This window comes from Gracilinanus agilis, chromosome 3, assembly GCF_016433145.1.
Source record: "Gracilinanus agilis isolate LMUSP501 chromosome 3, AgileGrace, whole genome shotgun sequence".
Taxonomy (NCBI): Eukaryota; Metazoa; Chordata; class Mammalia; order Didelphimorphia; family Didelphidae; genus Gracilinanus; species Gracilinanus agilis.
In genome coordinates this window covers 191,381,577-191,402,443 of record NC_058132.1, presented here as the reverse complement: position 1 = coordinate 191,402,443, position 20,867 = coordinate 191,381,577, and the positions used below count along the sequence as shown (strand labels likewise).

Sequence of the window (20,867 nt, the reverse complement as noted above, 5' to 3'; positions counted from 1 at the left end):
AACACATGTGAGAAATATTTCTACCTTAATAAAACAAGTTGGTGATTTTTCTCCTCTACAGATATGGATGAAGGCAAACACTTAAGCATAATCATTGCCTTGTATTTCAGAATCCTTATGGAAGATAAGGCTATGCCCAGGCTCAGCAGGATAAAAGCTGCTTATTGAGAGGTGCTAGGAAGTAGCGTGATGGCCCAGACGGGTAGGAGGGAGTAGAAACAGAGGAGATGACCAGCCTTGGAATAACTGGGAGTTGCCCGTAGATGAGCTCTAACGCGGGGGTTCGTCATCTTCAGAAGCTGTGAGTTCTAACTTAAATCAGTTCCAAATGTCAGTGTTAACTGTAGCTTTCTATTTTTGTTCTTGAAGGTCTGCTCAGATAATGTTCAAATACCTTTTTATTCCATGTTTAATTGGAGCAGGGCACTTCTTTCAAATAATGCCATTTTGCTGCCACTACAACTAAACAAATCTTAGCCTGTCTCCATCTCTTATATGTTGATGAAAGAAGGATGTCATTGTCATCAGGCATTCCGCATAAGCCTGACTGGACGAGGTCTCATGTTTAAGTTTATCAAATTGGATGAGCGGACAAAACATACGCACAATATTAGAAAGAAAATGATTTTGTCCTATCTTACAATACAACTGGTTCTTCTCAGCATTTGCTTCACTTGTGATAATGATGACCTTAAGAAAATAGTACACTCCATTAAGTGAACATGAGTCTCCAAAAATGCCCCTTTTAACATCATAAATTATACGAAGGTCAGGCACACTATGCTGATTTTATACAGAACAACTTCATTATGTTCTTTTATGGAATCGGTCAACTTTTTTAAAGAAACAGAAACAACCAACATAAGGAAAATGTATGTTTTTTTTTAATATTTTTTTTTTGTCAATGCCAGAATCACATCCATGTTTGGTAAAGATTTTCATTAAATCTAAATACTGCTTTTTGGAGATATCCCATCACAAAAAGAATACAGAACATCTTAAATAAAGCAAGATAATTCATAACACCAGTTTGTCAGGCAGTTCATCTCAATACCTTCTTTGACTTATTTTCCCATTTAAAGAAATTTGAACAAGAAAACCTTAAATTCTACTTGTAAGCACACAATTATGTCTTGGGGGAAAACAAAGAAGGGATAAAATGAAATTAACAACCTGAAACAGGCCTCCTTTATACAGTCTGCAGGCGTTTGTTTGGGGTGTTTTGCATTTGGTGGTTGACATATATTTGCACATTTTAAATGGTTGGGATAAATCCAACACAGACATTGTAAAAACAAACAAAAACAGCTCTCTCTCAAGACAACCTGCTTTAGGAAAGGTGGCACAGGTTTTAATGAACAACATTTTGTTATTCATTTTGAAATACCTGGACAGAGCATGGGAAAATTTGGTACATAGTTTTAAAGAAGTAAAAACTTTAAAAAACTGTGTCAACCAAGACTAAAAGAGTTTGATTTTCTGAACCCAAACAATGAGGAGCTTAAGGAGAAAAAAAGTCTTTTATGCTTTAAACGAGCAAGAACATTGTTTTTTGTTTTTTTAAATAAGTAGCAAACATTGAGGGTAACAGACAATATTAGAGGAAAAATAATCAGGTGATCACTGTACAAATAATCAATAGCATTGTTGAAAAACTAAAAGTCCTGTACCAGTACTCACTTGTAACTATTAACTTATATGGATAAGCAATTTTAATATTTGTATGAAAATAATGTCATACAATGCAGCACAATTTATAAAGCACTGAGAATGAGAATATTTTCTAGCATGTGTTTAGTGCTAATGCACTCAAAATTACTCATGACCATATAGGAGAACCACTCACCAAGGACCACAAGCACAGTCTATATTAAAGACCTAGAACAGGGACAAGCTTAGGTATGCTTCATTTCCAAGAAAAAAGTACACATGTAACCAATACACTCATATTATAGCTACAGTTACACTAGTCACAATTTTCACATCTTAGAGAAAAAAATCTATAGTATGTGCAACTTCAACAATGGATTTGTTTTCCTCAAAAAATGTTTTTCCTTAAAGATCTGCTGTTTATGCAAGGTGCAAAACAGGACATGAATGTGACTTATCATCATAGTTCCTTTAATAATCATAAAAAACTGAGTAGATGTTACTTTATTTAAAAAGCTGAATTTGGCCTATTAAAAATCAAAGGAGAAAAAAGCTATTCCCATTCATCACTATTAAAGCTAGCATGCTTATCAAGATGCTTCAAACATCCAAAATATTTTTAGTATTTTTTTTTGAAATCTCTACACAAAGCACTTTCAGTGCTTTTAACTTCTGCTAGTTAAAAATGCATACACTAAAACAACCTTGAAATAGATCTGATAATTCAGTCTGACCAGCCAAAGGAAGTAGATCAGTTGTGACTTACACTGCATTAAAATCTTCTTGTTGAAATTAAAGTCAGCAACTATAACAAGTTTTGGTACTTTTTAGTGGCACTAGAAATAGAATTCTTTCTTCTTAACAACGCATCCAGAGTTCCATGCCTAATTTCCTTATTATTTCTGATTCCCTGTTAGGGACAGATGCCAATCTAAAAGCCTTGGTGTAGAGTTCTCTATTTTCACCAACACCTTCCTTTCTTCTGTGTATTGTTCCTTCCAATTTATTTGTTGGCACTTACCTCAAAGGGTTAATTAAAAATGACATTCTGTCGGTTTGTCTGGAATATAAATAGAATATAAATACTCTTTTGTGGCTCACTTCATTCAGAAATTCTTATAGGGTCAGACCTCAAGGCAATAGAATGAAATGATTAGAAAAATACACATTTACTTGTATTTAATATCTTCATCTTGGACAGGGAAATTGACCAGAAGTTATGAAACTAAGATTAAGCATATAAAATGATAAAGGTCAAATACATGTTAGAAAAAACTTCACAAAATAGCCTTGTAGGTTTTCCTCCATTCAGGAAAACTGTTAGAGGTCTTAAAAAAAAAAGCAGTTAACTATCACACAAAACTCTGAGGTGTGTTTGTTAGTTTGAATATTATATATATATATGTATATATATTACTGTATATGTACATATAGATACACTCACAAGCCATGTTAAATAATTATTTTTATAATCAATAAAATTTTAAGCATTCTTTGTGTTTTAAAATTACAGTTTCTGCTAAAATTATCAAAATAATTCTCTAAAAATACTGGGAACAAAATCAGAAGTGTTGTTCTCCTTTCAACTGTGGCCATAAAAGTCATCATCAAGCATGGTCACCTAATGCCACATAGCTCGATCAGAGCAACGTTTGGCAATCAATAGTAATTTTTCCCTTCTTTAATTTTAGAATATATCTCTCTGTATATATATATATGTATATATATATTATCTGTACTCACACTTCTTTAAGTTATATTATAATTTTTCATTAATGAATTTACATAAAAACACACAGCTCGAGATTCTACAAGTACTGAACATTTTGTACAGGTGCGTCTCTCCTTCAAATGTTTAAGATCTACAATGAACTCCATCAGGATTTCAAGATCATAAAAATGATACTGCACACAGCATATACTAAAAATGAGGAAACACTTAGGGCCAGTCTGGGTACATCCTCCACACTAAACAAAAACTATGAACTAGCACATCATTGCACAATATAGTCAATTCTCAATTATTCAGGGGATGACTAACCAGTGTAGACTTCTCCTTTCCCCTCATGGTGAACACTCCGGGCCATTTCACTACTCAGTTAGCACCTCATTACAGGGTGTTCCAGAAATCCTAGCTAGTAAAGCTGGCAAGTGCACGAGGACTTCTGGGATATCCTGTAGAGGGTTATGACAGGGAAAGTAAGAGAAAGTGAAATATCTCACTTAAGTTTGCTACTAATTAATTGGGTCACGTGAAAATCTGATGGGGGGGGGGAAATCTCTGAGTTAGGTGTGAATTTCATTTCTTCCTGAACTAACCCCCCCCCCATTTTAGATAATTAAGAACTGACAATAACTAGATATTGCCAAATATCCCTTGTTCTTACACCCTGCAAAGTAACTCTGATGCTTCAATACAAAAGGTCTGCTCCACTTGACAGGAGAATACTGCAACTTATTCACAATTAGTTATTGAAGAAATCGGCATAGGGAGTCCAGATCTGTTCATTTCAGGACATTGTTGTGGGCTGTACTAGTGCTTTCTTATAGTTTAAACCATGAGGCCAAACTAAAGTAGCCATTAATATACAACCAATCTGTTAAAACATCAGAAAACCACAATGGAAATGTGATATATCTATCTTTCACTTCATATAATATTCAAAGCAATCTGGGAAAGTTTGGCAGACAGATAAATAATTAAAATGAAGAATAATGGGAACAAAAACACAAATAAAATCACTGCTACACTAAGCTAGTCATGCCTACACTATGGTGTAGTACTTAAGAGGAATAGTTTCATTAAACAAAATTAGCATACAACTAAGACAAAAAAAATCTATATATATAACCCTGTTATTGGCACTGAATTAGCCTCTACATTAAAACATGTTCTACAGATAGTGACCGACAAATTCAAGGAGAAAAATTTCCACGAGTGCATAAGGTGTGTGTCTCCCAGACGGCACTCGGGAGAGTTCACGTAGCATCCCCTATGTTATTACTGAGTACAGATGAATGCAGATCCCACCCTCAAAAACAACAGTAAAAGCTGTATAGAAGAACACGTTCCTGAATTAGGTTTGCTGAACATGGTTCAGATTATTGGATATGTCAATAAGCACAATGCCTTTTAGAAGCATTTACAGTATACCCAAATCCTACTCCATGCAACACACAGTGTCGCACAAGTAGTGAAAATGTCATCCTAGTCAAAGGTGCTTGGACGTTATTTCAGGCAGCATTTTACCTTTATTTTTCATTACGTTCACACTAGATAAGTTTTAGGAGAAAGAAAAATGCCAATAGAGTGATTTTAATAGATACTTATATATTATATAAAATTGAGACAGACATTTTTAATTACCTAAACAAATTGTTACTTTTATTTTTCTACCCTATTCTAGATCTCAATTCTACTTTAAAAAAAAAATTAAATAAGGGATAAAATGTTGCCCAAAAGTCTAATCATAGTTACGCATTTGTGTTTTAACTACGACTACAAATAAAAATGGTTCTTATAGTTAAAAAGATACAATTTGTATCAACAGTAAAAGGTACTTTCTGGTTTTTCAGGGTTTTACTCCACACTGCAGCAAGTGGAATAATCAACAGTAAATCACAAACTATAGCACTGTCTCAAAGCAGACTGACTTGAATGAATAATCCATTATACTAGGCAGAATTCTACAACTCTAGGCAATAGCCCAAGTTATGTCAATCAACGGTATATACTGCTGAGTGCAAAACCTACTTTCTAACCCATCAAAATGGAGCCAGCAAAACCCATGACTTTGAAACCAGAAATATCCCTTACTAATACTAGAACAGACTTTAGTCTGTTTCTAAAACTACACTATTGTGGCAAGAATCAGGCCCTAATAATATAACAGGCCAAAAAACTACCTTCAAGAAAATATACAGTATCTTACAAAAAACTTAAGTTACCATTTACATTTCCTCCACCACCGTCCCTATAGTGCAGTATCAATAAATGTTGCATATCCTCAACACAAAAACTCATCTCAGGTCAGCCTTGATAAATAGCAAGAAAACTGAACAGTATATTAAATATAAAAGTTGCATTGAGAATAATTAGATTCATTTAAAAATAGGTAAATATTGTGAAAGGGTGTTTTATCCAGTATTCTTGTGTGCCAATAAAAGAGACACACCCACACACATACAACAACAGCTTAATGTGAATCTAGGATTTCAATTCCATTTCTGTTGTCTAGAATGTGTAAAAAGAGCTGGATAATGACACAGATATAAGTCGAAAGTTTTCAGGCTTTTGCCTTATCCATACATAAGGAATGGAAACTAATTTGTTTTCCATTGATTGCATCTGCTGTCCTTTAAATCAATCACATTAAATCAACTATTTAACTAATAGAAAACAAAATAAAAACAAAAAAAACAATAAAAAGTGCCATGTATTGTAAGTCACTCTAATATACCGTTACCCATTTCAATAAAAACTGGTAACTTACATTTTTTTTAAAAAGATAAAGTCAGTGCTGTATTATATCTTTGTTTTCTATAAATAATGATTCTAGCACAAAAAAGCCCACTTCCCCCAAATTAAAATAATTTAAAAAAGCTGTAAAAGACTCAAATTAAGCTTGGCTTGACAAAAGTTTGCTAATCTAGTCAAATGCTCACAACTTTCTGAAGGTATTGTAATTTCTTGCAAATGATAGCCAAACACCCAGTTAATAAAACACGAAATAAGGATTAAAAAGTGCTGCATATAAACCCCTGATGCACCAAAAATTATTATCAAAGATCACAGATACATCTATCAAACCAACCTGGAAAAATTTCCAGTTGTGAATATAGTTTAAAAAAAGGAAACATTAAAAAAAAAGTCAAGTTTGAAGGTAAAAGAATCCCGTGATACTTCCAACGCATGGGGCTATACATACAGATACCATGATACAGGATTTCACATAAAGGGATTACTAGAGAACCTCCTTGCCGAGAAGGAGATCACAAATGCTACTGTAGCAAACCTCCCTCAGCATCAGAGCTGAACAAACAATGACTGAACACCTCAAAGATGTGTCATTGCTCAGTAACCCAGCTGTGATTTCTCCACCAGGATAGCTGCAGCGAGTTGCTGAGCGTCGGTCATGTGTGGGTTTCTTTTCATGACAACTCTCACGAGGTCGGACGGGAAGATGTTGCACAGGTTGATGTACACCTTCTCTCGGTTGTCCTGGTATCTCGGGGCATCTTGTGGCAGGCCGCAGAAAGGGACCCGCCACGTCTGGTCCTGCTGCTCGGGTAAGCTTTGGAAAGTGAACGGCTCGTAGCACGGCTGGGTGGTGTTGTCAGGCAGTGAGTACGTCTGACGGTAGCCGTAGGCGTCGATGCCGTAGTTCTGCCTCTCCCAGCTCCCGAGGCCCTCTTGGCGGGAATAAGGCTTCCTTTGTCTAGAAGGGGAATTGTCGTAGAGCCGAGAGTCTGAAATGCTGTCTATCCTTGTGGACACCAACGATCTCCCCAGGTGTAGCGTCTTCGAGTGGGCTGAATTCTGCGGGGAGGGATAATCGCCGGGGCAGCTGGACCGAGCCCCCACAGCTGGGTGCTGCAAGTGCACAGCCATGTAGGGAATTGGAGGCTTATGATGATGCTTTGGTTCTTCATGACTATAACTTTGCACTCTGGTTAAGGGATCATGGAAACTTTGTAGAAAGGGCTGGGAATTAAGGCGGCTGTGTGGGTGCATGTGTTGACACTTTAAGTTTTCTTCCAGTTGTGGGTCAGGAGAACTTACGTATGACCTGTCGTTGTAGCCCATATAAGAATCGCTGCTCCCACAACTCATGCTCCCTTCACTACTGCAGTCAGAGGCTACAGAACTGATTCTGTAATCCGTGTCTAAAGAGAAACGCCTTTCAGGGCTCCTGGGGCCGGAGACACTAAGATTTGAGTATGCATTCAACATGGAATAATATCCAATGTCAACTGGTGAATCACATTTTGGATACTGTTCATAAGGCATTGGCGTTCCATGATTTTTGGTTGCCATCATCATTGGAGGATACTGACCCTGGGGTCTTTGATCCTGAGGTGGGAAATGAACTCCAGACGGAAGGCCATTGCTTAATGGTGTTGTACTTTGGGGTTTGGCGGCAGAGGAAGGTGGTATACTAACTAAGGAAGGAACAGACCTGGTTTCCAATTTGTTTTTGGTGGGAAGCTTTTCCTCTAAGTCTTGATAGACTTGAGTTCTTATGCTAGGATCTGATTGCCTCTTTGGAGTAGCCCGCTTGACATCGGCAGGGCTATCAGTTTTAGTGCTACAAGGAACACTGTTGCTTTTCACCAGTCCTCCTTCATTTGCAGTTTTGGCTGCTGTATTTCTAGACATGGCACGAAGTTCATCAGCCACTGATCTCTGCGGCTGACTCCCCCTCTCAGGATGGTAATATTTGCACTTGTGTCCATAGGTACATTTCTTTCCTAGAAAAAACAAAACAAAGTGAACTAGGAAGTATAAAAAAAGGTCTTTAAAATCCAAGTGAACATTCAAATTTAATATGAGAGAAATAAAGGAAGGAAATTTAATATGTATTAGGAAGTATCTTTCCTCTGGAGAGAATTCACACATCATTTTTTCCTATCATGAAGGCTAATCTGAGAACATGATTTAAACACTTCTCCAGTGTTTGGCTATAATACTGCAATCCTGTCTCACGCCAGCTTGGTCCTCTCCCAGTCAGGTTTTATACATCAGGCAGAAACAACCACTCTTTAATGGGATAATCATGTTTACTTGAGTTGTACTTTGGCCTAAGACACAAATTCAACTCTTTTTTTAAAAAGAGAGAAAAAAAGAAAGCTACCAGATGAAAACTAATCTCACATGGAACACATATTTGACTTTTGGAACCACATTTTAATTTGGCAAATTTCTTCATGAGTTACTCTATCCAACACCACATTAATAAATAGGTAGCTGCCAAGTATAAAACTCTTTCTCTGACAAAGATCAACTCAATGAGGGGCTGAACCAAGATACTAAAACATTTTAAAATCTCATCACAACCAAGAAACTATGGACTACTCTCAGTTATACTGTATTACTTTTATAATAAAAAGAAATTATCAATAGTTATATAGTTAACAAAACTGAAGTCTACATAATGCAAATTACCATAGGGACATGGCTGTTTCTTATGTTCTGGAACAATAGGCTTTTTCCTTAGAAAGTTATCCAAGCTTGGACCATGCCGGCCAAGAGGATCATCAGGGGGCATGAACCTAGAACAAAAAGGGGGAAGACTTTCAATTAACAAAGAAGTGAATATCTTAATTACAACTGTAGCTATTCTTAAAGTCACTCCATGGAATTTTAATTCAAGATTTAATCCAACCTATTTTGCTTAAAATTTTGAAAGGCAAATATTTAGTATCCTAAACACAGTTTTCATATGCAAAACAAACTTAAGTCATCAAGATGTACTTAAGTTTGTTTTCCTCCAAATGTTATTTGAGATAAGATCTTCCAATTACCCATTGCCTCCTCCCTCTTGGTTTTTCTGATGTTTTGTAAACATGCAACTGAAGAGTATCTTGGCTCAGAATAAAGTGTTTTGGCTCAATGCTTAATTTCACAGGAAGGCTCCTATAGGAGTGAACTTATACTCCCATCTGTCTTCAGAAGAATATCACGTGTGTATATTTTTTCAAAAGATCTTTATAAACATTAGCATTGTGAAATACATAACTGGCAAGTATAAACTCCTTTTTCCAAACAAAGAAAATGATTTGGAGAACAACTCAATGAGTTGCTGACCCACAAAGAGACCTTAAGATTATGAAATAACACAACAAGGTACTACTAGCTGTAGAGAGTGGAGGGAAATTTATCTGAAAAAATTCTTGGAAACATTGGGAGGACTGAAAATAAAAATTTTAAAAAGGGTTATATATACTAAAATATTTGGTCTATATTGATGATGAAACAGTTAAAACTTGGGCCCTAAATTAGATTGTTTCTGCTTTCTTATTCCTACACCCCCTGATATCCCAAGTCAAGGAAAGCTAAGATTGGGGAAAATATTTCAATTGCCCAATTTCTTTGAGTAAACTCTCAAAAAAGGAGGATAGAAAGGATATAGTGTGACTCTTTTAACCTGCATAATCAGGTGAAAATTAGTACTCAGGTCTAATTCTAGCTTTGTCTAAGGTCTGTTTGACCTTAGAACGAACAAAGTAAATCATTTAACTACATCTCAATTTCTTCAACTCTAAAATGGGAATATTTGTTAAGAACAGAGTTCACAGGTATAACTAAGATTGAAACTTTCTTTTTAAGAGGATTCTGACATTCTTTTAGTTGGTCCTGATCTTAAAATAAGGAGGGACAAATTAGGCTCTGAACTTGACTATGCTTTTTGTTTTTGTTAGTTTACTTTTAAAACTGTAAAACAATTTGAGTCCCTAATAAGTTAGCAGTGTTCTACCATAGCTTTTTTGTTTTTGTCCAAGAAGTTCAAAATTCAATTACTTACTTGTCATTGACGAAGGAATACATCAGCAATCGCTCATCTATAAACTTCTTCCATTCTGGCTTTTCATTAGCCAGGTCCCTGTAGTTATCATTGGACACAATGATACCATCAGACTCAAAAGCCAGTTTTACAATGAATCTGTCATCGTAACATACTACTCTTCTTCCCTGAACACGTCGGGATGGAGTGAACACCAGAATTTTCTCCTTCTCCAACTTACGCAAAATTTCTTGATCTGGAAACATATGGCAAACAAAATTTTAGTAACAAGGTGGGGGGAAATATATATGTATGTATGTATGCATTTAAATGTATATATTTGTTAAAAAATATATATGTGTGTATGTAAATGGTATTCTCCAATGTATACATCAAAAGTTGGATCTTTTTAAATAGTCCTTTTTGCTGGACAAATATTTATCAAGCTATGCTTTTAAAAAGTCCATTCTTTTTAGTAAGGTTCTACTATTTAAACTGTGTGTGAAATGAAATAAATAAAAATACAACTTTGCATTTTTATTATTATTTTCCTAGGAATAAATAGGTAATAATATGAAAGAATGACCTCACAAAATTTAAGTTGAGAGAGGGAAAAACACTATCATTGCTTTAAAAGAACCACTGCTATCTTCTATGAGAACAAGGAGTCGGGATTATTTTTCTTGCCTGAATGTGCCTGTTTTCTCACTAATGGGAAATTAATGAAGGAAGAAAGGTAACCAGAAAGGAATGTCTCAAAAGACAATGGAAGATGGGCTTCCCCATATCGACCTTAGCAGTGGGACAATTAAGTTCAAGGAAAGAGTCTAGAGTAGGATTACAGGTACACAGGAAGATGGCTTTTTTTTTACCCTTTAACAGTATACCTGTTAATTTGAATTTAACAGTATACCTGTTAGTATACACTACCTTTATTCTTGTTTGTGATTTAGTAAATGTAGGACAAGAAGCAATTATCTCAAGTGAAACTGAGTGGGTGGTGGAGAAAAAAAAGAAGGAAAAGACCAAACCAAGAAGTGCTTACAATGGCAATTTAGAGATTTTCTTTTTTCTAATCATTACTTCTGTGTCACCTATAGCTAATTATTCCTGGGATTATTAAATCCCTGATCTGCCTCTTCCTTTTGGTATTTAAAGCCCTTCATAACTTTTCCCCCTCCTACTTTTCCAGTATCCTTGTATTTTATTCTCCTCCACTCACTCTACACTGGCCAATCTCCATGCCTGGAATACTCTCCCTCCTAGCTTCCCAGATCAAGTCCCTCCTTCTGCAGAAGGCCTATTATGATCTCCACTGCTTGTAGTGCCTGGCTTCTGAGATTACCATTTGCAGAGTACAAATATGTTTACCTATATCACTGTATTATAGTAATTTGCATCTAGTTTCCCCCATTCAAATTGAGCTCCTTGAGGGCAAAAACTGTCTTTTTCCTTTTTTTTTTTTTTTTTTTTTTTTTAAATCTCAGCACTTATAGTGGCTGGCACTTCAGAAATGCTTGTTTATTGAACTGAATGTACTCCATAATGCTGTATAGGGTGTTATCTGTGTATGTTCTGTTGATGTGTTGTACAGTAGTGTCTCTGGGCCAGACGGATGATGGACTAAGGACTATTTGAGGCTAGGATTGAGAGGGCAAAGGTCATTCTTCAAGAAGACCTCAAACTTTCTTCCTGTGATACTCAGTGTCCTTGGCATGGAAAAATAACTTTTCACGAATGAATAGTAGTATGTAGTAATAATAGCACTGTAGGACTCCAGGTTGAAGTGACTTCAAGGAGTTCAAACTCTTCTTTACTGAAGACATTCAAAAGTAGGATCTGTTCACTGTAATTAAAAGTTTCTTTTAACTCTCTAGTGCCCAGAGTGGTTAGACTGATCCCACTGGGTATATTTCCTATACTTGTGGTCTGGGATTCAGATCAGGAAAAAAATGATGCCCTGGACATGCATCTTAGGACCCAGTCTGATACCCCAGATCACAGCTCCCACAATTTGGGAAGGGACTCTTAGTAATGATCTAATATAACCCCTTTTCCTTACAGATTAGGAAACAGAGAGGCTGAGTGATCTGTCTGGCATCACATAGATATCATTATATACATTTGACAACATATCATATAGATCTTGATGCTTTCTACAACTCTTGGCCTACAATGTATTTTTTTTAACAAATGAAACATGCTATGTTTTTAGATTCTTAAAAAATCATTTTTATTATTTTTACTTCTGAATTCTCTTTACCCTTCACCTATTCAGAAAGCAAGAAAAAAATACAAATATGTAGGTAACCAAGACAAATTCCTACCTTAACCAAGTCCAAAAAAATTTAATCTGTACTCTGTTTATCATTTCCCTATCTGGATGTGGACTGTGTGTTTCCTCACAAATCCTCTGGAGTAATTAGTTCTACTATGCTGATCAAAGTTCCTAAATATTTCAAGTTAAAATATATATTCCAAACTGTAGTGGATCTCATATCAATTTTACATAAGTCTTTCATGTTTTATAAAATAAAATACATGGTACAAGTTTACTTTATGAGGACTGATTCAGTTTATTTTATTTGGTATCAAACAACATTCTTAGCTCTCTTTGTTTCCTACTCTTAAACTTAATATTAGCCCAAACTTCATCCTGTAGGTATTTTTGTGACCTATGGTGATTAGAATAGTATCACAGAATTTTAGAGCTGAAGGGATTCTTTAGAGATTAACTAACCCAATTCCTTCATTTCTCAAACAATTTCAGGCCCAGGGAAATTAAGTGCCTTGCAAGCACCATCACCCAACAAGTCAGTCAGAGGAAAAAGAACCAGGTGCTGGTACCATATGTTAGGTTATCTCCTCCTGTGTGTTAAAGGGGGATCTTATAGAGTTAGTCAAAAGGTTTTACAATCCTATTAAGCAAGATTTACTTCTCTAGTTAACAGAGGAAAGTAAGCACAAATCACACACCTACCAAATGCAGGCTTTTTTTCATTATTAAAACATAGCAGCCAGATCAGTCAATTATCCAGTATAAGACAATGAAAGATATATCCTTCTTCTCTACTGGAAGTAAAAATGGTGAAATAACAGCTTTAGAGGCAACATGGCATAATAGCTAGAGGGTCAACCTTGGAATCAGAACATCTTGGCTCAAGTCCTGCATCTGACACATGCATACTGGTTGCCTGACTACTAGCAAGTTACCTAACCTTTCAGTTACCTGAGTAACTCTAGGATGATAGTTGTGGCTCTTCATCAGTGGAGAGTTTCCAATTATGACTTAACTACCCAGAAGAAATCACAGAGTTTGACCAACCCACACTACGCCAGAGCTTACCTGTGATGAGAGCATCAGGTCTTGACTGCTCTTTTCTCCAGGCAGGAACAAACACTGTAATATCTTTGTGGCCTCTTTCCAAAAACCAATCAACTGCCAATTTTATTCCACGGCAGGAAAATACTTCTTTGTTCCCATGGCTGAAAGATATTATTTCAGAACTGAAGTCAACAAATATTTCATATCCTTCCAGGCTATGAGGGGTATACAGAAATAAATAAAATAGCCTATCCCCTCAAGGATTACTGAATCTAAGAGAATACTAAATACACAAATGTAAAGTACATTAGAGGTATAAGTAAACTATAATGAGAGACCATCTTGGGGAGGAATTACTTCTAGATGAAAGAAATAGGAAGGTTACTTGGAAGAGGTAGCATTTGACTGGTCTTCAAGGACAGAGAACTCTGTTTTTCTTTTGTACCTCTAGCACCTAACACAGCACCTGACACACAGTAGTCCTTAATAAATTGAAATGAATTTCAATTGGTGGCGATGAAGGTGGGAGCTGGCACTAAGTACATGAAAGAGTATAAATGCACAGAAGGAGGAAAGTATGTTGGAATGGCAAGCTGCTCAATTTAGCTGGAATATAGGGTTGAGGGAGGAAAGTAACTTTTTGACTGGTTCTACCCCAAACTCTAGTCTAACTCTGCCTGCCCCAGCAGTCTTCTCACTCTGAAGAGGCCTCTGCCTGTGTGTCCCCCTTTTGTTTGGCAGGTTCCTGCCAGGCCATTTAAGGACATGCCCAGGCTAGACATGTTCACTTTTCTCCTAACCCTGCTCCATAATCTCTTAAACTTTTCTACTATGCCCTGGGCACCTCACCCCCCAACCTCCTCTAAAGTTCTGTTTCCTTTAACATATTGTCCTCCTCTATTAGAATGTGAACTCCTTAAGGCAGGAATTGTTTTTCTTTTTTGCTTGTATTATGCTCCTAATGCTTAGCACACAGTTCTTGGCACACAGTATGTGCATAATAAATGCTGTATCCAGCTAAAATAAAGCTAGGAACATAATTTTTATGTCATCCACATCTCTGCATATTGAAATCCTTCTTTTTATTAAGGCTCTATTCTGGTGTCATATTCTCCATGACCTCTACTTTCCTTTCCCTACTCTGCTAGAACAAATCCTTCCTTTTTCATGCTTTGTTTGACCTCTCAAAGATAGAAGACTAGCTTTTCTCCATCATCACTCAAGACAAAATCATAGAAAATGGAGTTAAATTGCAACATAAAGAATTTAGGTTTACTTTGGGTAAGATTTCCCCCTTGGTAAAAAAAATGCAAAATAATGGAAAAGAAAAGCTGGGGAATCTTCCATTTTCAGAAATCTTAAGGTATCCTGGAGTCATCTTATGAGTCTGAGATTAATGTTAACATGTATGGAAATACACCATATATAGAATCACCAAGAGATAGGTTTACACTCTTGGGGAATTAAATTACATAAGAGAAATATACTTTTAGCTGTCCCCTAAAACACAGGGTTTCTGCTTAGCAATATAATTTTAGATGAAGTTTACCATTAATAAAAGGATATCTTGAATTGTATTAGCTAGCAAAAAAAAGAAAAAGAAAAAAAAAAAAAAAAGAAAAAACTTTGTTCAAAGAATGATCAGTATAAATGAAAAGAATGTTGAAGTTGGAAAGGCCCTTGTAGTCTAAACTATACCTGAACAAGAACTTTCTCCACAACATACCCAATCAATGGTTATTCAGGGAAAACCTACCTCTCAATGCTGTCCATGTTCTTTTTGGGTAGCTCTGATTATTTGGAAGTTTTTCCATGAATCAAGTTTAAATTACCTCTTTGCAAATTCAATCAATTCTAAATTACTTCTTTGTAACTTCTAATTATTGATCTTAGACCCTATCCTCTAAGGCCAGAAAACTAGCAGATATGTGATATATTTATTCGTTTAAGCATTTCTTTAGCACTAACTATAAGCTATGTTTATGAATTGCCATAAGTCTAAAGACTAAGAAAAACCTTTTCCTTTAATCAAAAGTTTCAAAGGTAAAAAGATGTAATGTTTTTCAAATCAAAGACACTTGTTTAGTGTGTAATGATCCAGGCCCTATTTTAAGAGTTTAATGTACCATTTTGGAGATTATTCTAGTGATACTCTAATGTTCTAACTGTAATTTACTCTAAGGAGGGGACACCAGAACTTTCTAGCAAAAAGCCAACCAAATCTACAAGATGCTAGTAAATATAGAGTTGAAAGGTCCCCAGAATCATTCTAAGATCCAGGAGCATGAGTTGAGGGCAAGGAATGGTGCCTTCTAGAAGCAGATAATGACTAAACATTTAGTGTCCAAGGGGAGAGTTAGTATTTATATAGAACCCTCTGGAAAAAAGAAGTAGAGGTATAAAAAAGCTGTAAAAAAGAAGCCTGGAGCTGTAAGGGAGCTGGGTGATACTGCAGTAGAGTGGACAGCTACTGAGGGAGAGGACCTGGGTCTGAATGTGGCTCTGCCACTGACTAGGAGAAAGGATTTCATCTCTTTGCACCTCAAGTCTTTCATCTATAAAATGAGAGTGGGAGTTAGACCAGATGACCTCTAAGATCATTACAGCTCCAAAATCTTTGACCATTTTACAAAGAAGGCCACTGAAGAAGAGAGGTGAAATGATTTGCCCGAGGTCACAAGATCATCTATGGCAAAACAGAACTCAGAGGTCTAAGGACTCCTTAGAGAACAAAGCTCTTTATAACTCCATCAGCTCTTTTGTTACTGTTCTTTTGCCAGAATGTCAAAGTGAGGATGATCAAACATTTTAACTAGAGGAGACCACTGGCTGGCCACTGTCTGAATAACTTTAAGGGAGAACAACTACTATTCAGTACTTGCACTGGTACTCAGGAGCTTGTGTGACACTAGGCAAGTAGGGCTTCTGGGAATCTGTTTCCTCATCTGCAAAATGGGCATAATAAAACCGTCAGCACTCTTTCATAAGATGTTGTGGAGGAAAAGTATTTTATAAACATTAATGTCAATACTTTTAAAGTATTATGTTAAAATAAAAGCACTGTACTTGGCAGATAATAAGCAGTTAAATTCCTTTCCATCTCATTCCATAAAAAATACGGGAATCAAGGACACACTTACTTAATATTCATCATGTTGTATGGAGTGAAAAGAATTAATATGTTCTTCTCAGGGTGGACTTCCATCCTAGACCCCATTAGGAAATGAAAGCCTGTTTAGGGTTATAGAATAAAACCTCAAGGAAGTTTCATTATTGCCATAGGCCCAGTGAGTTGGAAGACCTCTTAGCTCAAGGAAGAGAACCATTAGATTATCCTACTTCCTTATCTCCTCAGGCCTTTAGGAGCCAGAAGAGTCCCTCCTGAGAACGTGACTATCTCTCCAAAACCTTTCTCCTCCCTGGTGGAAGCTCATGATGAGCTCATGCTACGTAACCTGTTCTTTTCTGATTGGGTAGACTTTCACACCTAGATTGTAAGTTTGGCCCCTAGACATGGGGTATCAGACAGAAGGGTGGGGGGTCTTATGTCAGGAATCTATGAAATGCTTCTAATCTGTACTCATGCATTGGGCATTGCTATTAAGGCAATGGTCCCCTTTCTCATGAGAAAGAATAAAGACTGCTTCTTATACTATCCACTCTCTGACTCCAGATTTATAATTCTAATTTGGGTGGGTGGTCATTTTACTTTACCCCACTTAATGTGCATTCATATACAGAAGCTTCATGAATGATACGTGTAGATTTACTTTAATCCCAGAGATTTTAATAGTGTTTGACGCACATACTTAAACATCAGTATATACTTAACACGTGAAGGCACATTTTCCTTGCCTTCAGTAGTATGCCTGCCCTTCCAAGACTACTAACATCCAAAATGTTCTTCTGGATATAAAATTAATTTGCCAAAAATTCATAACATCTAGACTGTGAGTAGAACATTGAAATCTAGTTTGGTATGTAGAGGGTTTGGGAAGGAGAAGCTGAATTATTTACCTAGGTTATTTTGTAGGTGAGAGAGGAAAAAGAGAGGAATTTGGTTTTATAGCATCATTCATGTGGAGACTCCCCATACTGAAATTTTGACAGTAGATAGTGTGCTGGGCACAGAGTCAGGAAGACCCAAGTTCAAATCCAACTTCAGACATTTAACTAGTTGTGTGACCTTGGGGAAGTCATTAATCACTGTTTGTCTTCATTTCCTCAACTGTAAAATAGTGGTGATAAATGAAATATCTGTAAAAAGGGATTCAGCATAGTACCAGGCACATGGTAGGTGATATATAAATGCTTATCCCTTATAACCTCTGATAATCTTTGGCAATTTAATAATGTATACGCTGTAATTTATAGAGTTGCCAGAGGCACTAGGTGACTTGTCAATGGTCACAAAGCTAGTGTGTGTCACAGGAGGGCCTGAACATATATTTTTCTGATTCATTCTACACTGCCTCAACTCTTTATTGTCTTTCCTGAAAATTGACTGTTGCCAGGATTCTTTTCTTGCAAATAGTATTTAATAACAAAGTTTTCATGTTTTATTACATTATGAAAATATGAAACTATGTAGTAACTCCTATTCAATGTTTCATTCCTAAAGAACAATAACAATGGTGAAAATTTTCAAATACCAGGAGTTTGTGAACAAAAGGTTATGTAGTGAACATAAGATATAAACTAATAGGAAACCTGTGTTCTTCAATTTAAGCAATTTAAACAATGTCAAGAGATCTAGAAGATCCTAAGATCTTAAGGTAGAGTAATGGGGAAAACTGAGAGGAAGACTCAGATAAGAATTCCACAGGATGAAAAGGTCAGGACAAGTTTCAGTCTGTACCAGTGGAATCATTATCACATTGATGAAATCATAGATCTCTAGGAGTTCAGTATAAAATGAAGTAAGAAGGAAACTAGGAGTTCAGGAGGGAACACAGATCTCTTCAATCCTACATGAGTTGGTACTTCACACAATGTTTGAATGGAAGGCACAAATTAAATGGGTAGATCATAAGATGAATGGAAATAGGCAATTCTGGGCTAAAGAGACAAGGATGAATTAGGGGAACCTAGGATTTGCATCCCTACCCAATAGTCCTGATCTTTTTGGGGATGAAGAATCTTGAATAAAATAATAATAATGATGGTGATGATGATGCTAACAACATATTTGTACAGTGGTTTTATAATTCACAATGCACTTTCACATACGTTGTCACAAAAATATTATGGCAGGAAAGGCTTTTAAAACCTTCTTTTTAAAAACATGTATAAATGTCTTCAGAATGGTAACTGCCACATGGTTTTAGTCAGCTACAGTGTGATCTTTCCACTTCAGCATAAGCCTTTTTGTGAAGCAGACAAACTATGTCATATACTCTTCTACCTTTCTGAGACACCTTGGCTGGTCTTAGAGACCCGGCTCACTGAGGCTGTCCTCTCCCCATCAAAGTCTCTGTTCCAACAAGGTTGATCTTTCATGTCAAAATACTCAAGGTTAAGCATGTTGAGAAATTTAAAATGGGGTTTTCTAGGCACCATGCCTACTTCACCCTCATCTGGAGCCCTCTTTCTCCACATTTGTTTGGCAGGGAGTAAAAGAATGAATGGGTTTTGCTGCTGCACACATCACTACTACACTCTTCCTCCACTTTGCTTTGTCGGCAGAACATAGTAACAAAAGTTGTCATTTGGAGAGCATGTAGTTAGGCACTGCTAACTGCAAATAATTGAAATGCAGTGTCCAGGCCCTCCTTTACACAGACTGAAATGGGAGGAGAAGTGGTATGATCAACAGGTTGGAGTCAGACTGGCTGAAGTCAGGAGAACTCTGAAATATTCCATGTAAATCAGTGACTAATGATCTATAGTCTTGACCAAAATCTAGGCTAACTGGTACCACAAATAGTATGTAAAGATCTGAAAGCTAGGTCAAACACCATTTGGAGTTGGCGGAACTGGGGTTGGAATGTGCTACTGATTGTGTGTGTGTGTGAGAGAGAGAGAGAGAGAGAATGGAAGAAGAAGAGAAAGAAAGGAGAAAGAAGAGAAACTGACTACATACAATGAAATAAGTATTATACTTCAAGTTAGCAAAGACATGTGTCCAAATCCTACTTCAATGCTCATTAGGTATTTTATCATGGGGAAGTTATTGAGTCATCCTGAAATGGGATCTCCTCATTTGTAAAATAGGGATACTAAAACCTGCAGTATATACTTCTCAGTGCTAAGGTCAAATGAGACAATGAAAATAAAGCACTTAACAATAATAGCTGACACATAGCTCTTTAAGGTTCATAATGAATTATTACTTATTGCTCTATTAATTTATGTATAATCAAGAATCTGGGGATAGCTTAGTTTTAACCCTCAAAATGACAGTGTCAGGAAAGGTTAACATATATTCCCATCAAGTCTAATAAATATAGTTCTATTGTATTTCAACAACCTTAAAATTATACTGAAAATTCACTCTGACTCAAGAGAAGGGAGTCAAAACTATCTTAAATTAAGCCACTAAAGGGGCAGCTGGGTAGCTCAGTGGATTGGGAGTGAGGCCTAGAGACAGGAGGTCCTAGGTTCAAATCCAGCCTCAGACACTTCCCAGCTGTGTGACCCTGGGCAAGTCACTTGACCCCCATTGCCCACCCTGACCACTCTTCCACCTAGGAGCCAATACACAGAAGTTAAAGGTTTAAAATAAATAAATTAAAAAAAAAATTAAGCCACTAAAGCAGCAGTTGCCATCCTGTCTTGCTCTGGTAGTTAGAACTGTTAGCTGTACATGAAATCTAGATTTCTGTTTTATTAGTAACTACTGAGGGATATTTTGAAAACAGCTCTCATAATTGTATGAGTAATGTACATGTCCTAATGCATATCAGCACATGAAGAATAAAAGTAGATTTACAATAAAAATTTACTTTTTAGTTTATTAATTTACTACAATACTAAGGGTCCTAGGAAGGGCACAAGACAAAGGCGAACATTTTACTAGGGGAAGAGAAATTTGAGGACTCTCATGTTTTGGAATCATTTTCAAAAAAAGGTTACTAGGACCATGTGGATCTCATATTGAAAAATGACCATGCTCCCAATAGGACTACTTTTAAGACAAAAATGTCGTACAATATTTACAGCTAAGTCTTCCTTTCATTTATACCCTATTATTTTCCTATAATGGGAAATACCACTTCAAAATGTGGTAGGTAAGGATTATTGATTGAAAAGCAATTTGAAAAGCCTAGGCAAAATATTCAATAAAGGAATAGTTATTCAGACATAGAGAATGAAGAAATCTGTGAATGAGAAAGATATCAAGGTTTCTAATATTTCTCATGGCAATGATATTGTAGAAGAGGACAGGC

General features: G+C 36.3%; 1 protein-coding gene across 1 annotated transcript in view; it reads right to left on the bottom strand.

Moving 5' to 3' along the window:
- Positions 1–6,724: 6,724 nt before the first annotated feature.
- The window catches only part of ZC3H12C (zinc finger CCCH-type containing 12C), a 32,592-nt gene continuing 18,449 nt past the window's right edge, over positions 6,725–20,867 (bottom strand). Inside the window, exons 3-6 of the mRNA XM_044669209.1 lie at positions 13,501–13,640; positions 10,176–10,410; positions 8,816–8,922; positions 6,725–8,121 (exon numbers count right to left, since the gene is read on the bottom strand). Of these exons, the coding sequence (XP_044525144.1) occupies positions 6,725–8,121; positions 8,816–8,922; positions 10,176–10,410; positions 13,501–13,640 (1,879 nt within the window). The remainder of the gene's footprint in view (positions 8,122–8,815; positions 8,923–10,175; positions 10,411–13,500; positions 13,641–20,867) is intronic.